The sequence below is a fragment of the Capsicum annuum genome, unplaced genomic scaffold (assembly GCF_002878395.1).
Source record: "Capsicum annuum cultivar UCD-10X-F1 unplaced genomic scaffold, UCD10Xv1.1 ctg61552, whole genome shotgun sequence".
NCBI lineage: Eukaryota > Viridiplantae > Streptophyta > Magnoliopsida > Solanales > Solanaceae > Capsicum > Capsicum annuum.
Genome location: NW_025870466.1, coordinates 1 through 1,893, shown reverse-complemented (window position 1 = coordinate 1,893; position 1,893 = coordinate 1). Strand labels below are relative to the sequence as shown.

At 40.5% G+C, this 1,893-nt stretch overlaps 1 protein-coding gene across 1 annotated transcript; it reads left to right on the top strand.

Annotated features, from left to right (window-relative positions):
• Positions 1 to 81: 81 nt before the first annotated feature.
• LOC107855674 (disease resistance protein SUMM2-like) lies at positions 82 to 1,887 on the top strand (the record flags this gene model as incomplete). The annotated part of the gene is made up of 1 exon (XM_047404524.1): positions 82 to 1,887. A coding segment is annotated over exon 1 (1,590 nt), but the record flags the coding sequence as incomplete, so codon positions are not given.
• Positions 1,888 to 1,893: the final 6 nt, after the last annotated feature.

Sequence of the window (1,893 nt, the reverse complement as noted above, 5' to 3'; positions counted from 1 at the left end):
TTTTTTAAATTTCGTGTTCAATCAAAATATAGCAAATAAAATTGAACAGGGATTATCATTCATGGCATTATAATACTATTTCCCTCATAGCCCTTAAAGTCCAAGTGCGAGTTTTCAATCACTCTCAAGCCGTTTTCATCTAATTCCTACTCCAAAAAAAAATTTGATCTGCTTGTTCTTTGTAAATCTAATCGAAAACATCAAAAGAAAAAAAAGAAACAACTTTGGCAGTTCAGACTTCAGAGACTGTTTTTGTTTATTGGACTAGCCAGTGAAGAATTAATTAAGGAGATAGCTATGGAATTCGTAGCTAATTTTGTGGACAAAGTCGCAGAATACTTGATACTGCCAGTTGCGCGACAGATTGGGTATTTGTTTTACTATAGGCGCAACATCAGGTCTCTGGATGAAGAATCTAATAAGCTCGAGAATATCAGAAGTGGGGTGAATCAAAGAGTGGAGGCTGCCCGGAGAAACTTACAAGTCATTTCACCCAATGTTGAGGCTTGGTTAACTAGTGTTGATACTACTACTGCTGATGTGGCAGTTGTAATCGGAGGTCGAACTGAGGTTGAAAGGGGTTGCATCTATGGTTGGTGTCCCAAATTGAAGTCACGTTACTCGCTGAGCAGGAGAGCCAAGAAAATTACACTGGAAGTTGCTAAACTTCAAAACGAAGGTAACGAGCATGCTGTTTTCTGCTATCGGGTTCCAGCTGATGAAATTGAAGCTATACCTAGTAACACTAATGAGGAGTTTGTCTCCAGAAAACAAAAGAAGGAAGAGGTCATGGCAGCTTTGAGAGATGAGGGGATTACTATTGTTGGGATATGTGGTATGGGTGGTGTTGGTAAAACAACACTGGCTGAGGAAGTAAGAGCAAGGGCAAAACAAGAAAGGTTATTTAATGATGTTGTCATGGTAACTGTCAGTCAACAACAAGACCTGAAAAGAATTCAGGGCGAGATCGCCGGAGAGGTCGGGCTGACGTCATTGCAAGGAGACAATTTGTTAAGTCGTGGAGATCAGCTGCGTGCAAGGTTAATGCAAAAAGGAAGTCGCGTCCTTGTAATTTTGGATGATGTTTGGGAGGCTCTTGATGATCTAGAGAAATTTGGAATTCCCACTGGTAGCAACCACAACTATCAGTGCAAAGTGGCATTGACGACGCGCCTCCGAGATGTTTGTGACGCTATGGAGGCTCAAAAGATTGTAGATGTTGGAATCTTATCTGATGAAGAAGCATGGGTCCTTTTTAGGCAGAAAGCCGGTTATTCAGCTGATGATCCCTCTCTTCCTGAAGTAGCAAAAGATGTTGCCAAAGAATGCAAGGGGTTGCCACTTGCAATTGTTACTGTTGCAGGAGCACTAAAGGGTAAAACGAAGCCTTCATGGGAGGATGCCCTTGTAGAATTACAAAAATCAGTACCAAAAAATATCCCAAAAGTGCTTACAAAGGTGTATCAACCTCTGAAGACAAGCTATAATCACTTAGAGAGTGATGAAGCCAGGTATGTCTTTTTGCTTTGTTCCTTGTTTGAGGAAGATAGTAATATTTGGACCGAAGAATTACTTAGATATGGAGTGGGGCTTGGCATCTTTTCAGAACTCGAAAATTTAGAACGTGCAAGAAATAGGGTGTCTAATCTGTTAGAAACATTGAAAAATTGTTTCTTGTTATCCCAAGGTTCAGGTAAAGATTATGTCAAAATGCATGATGTGGTCCGGGACGTGGCTATATATATTGCATCTGAGGGTAAGCATATTTTTATGGTAAGTCACGATGTGAACTCCAAAGAGTTCCCAAGAAAAGACTCTTACGAGCAATATAGTCATATGTCAATTGTTGCAAATAAGTTTGATGAGCGTCCCAGACCAATATCTTGCCCACGA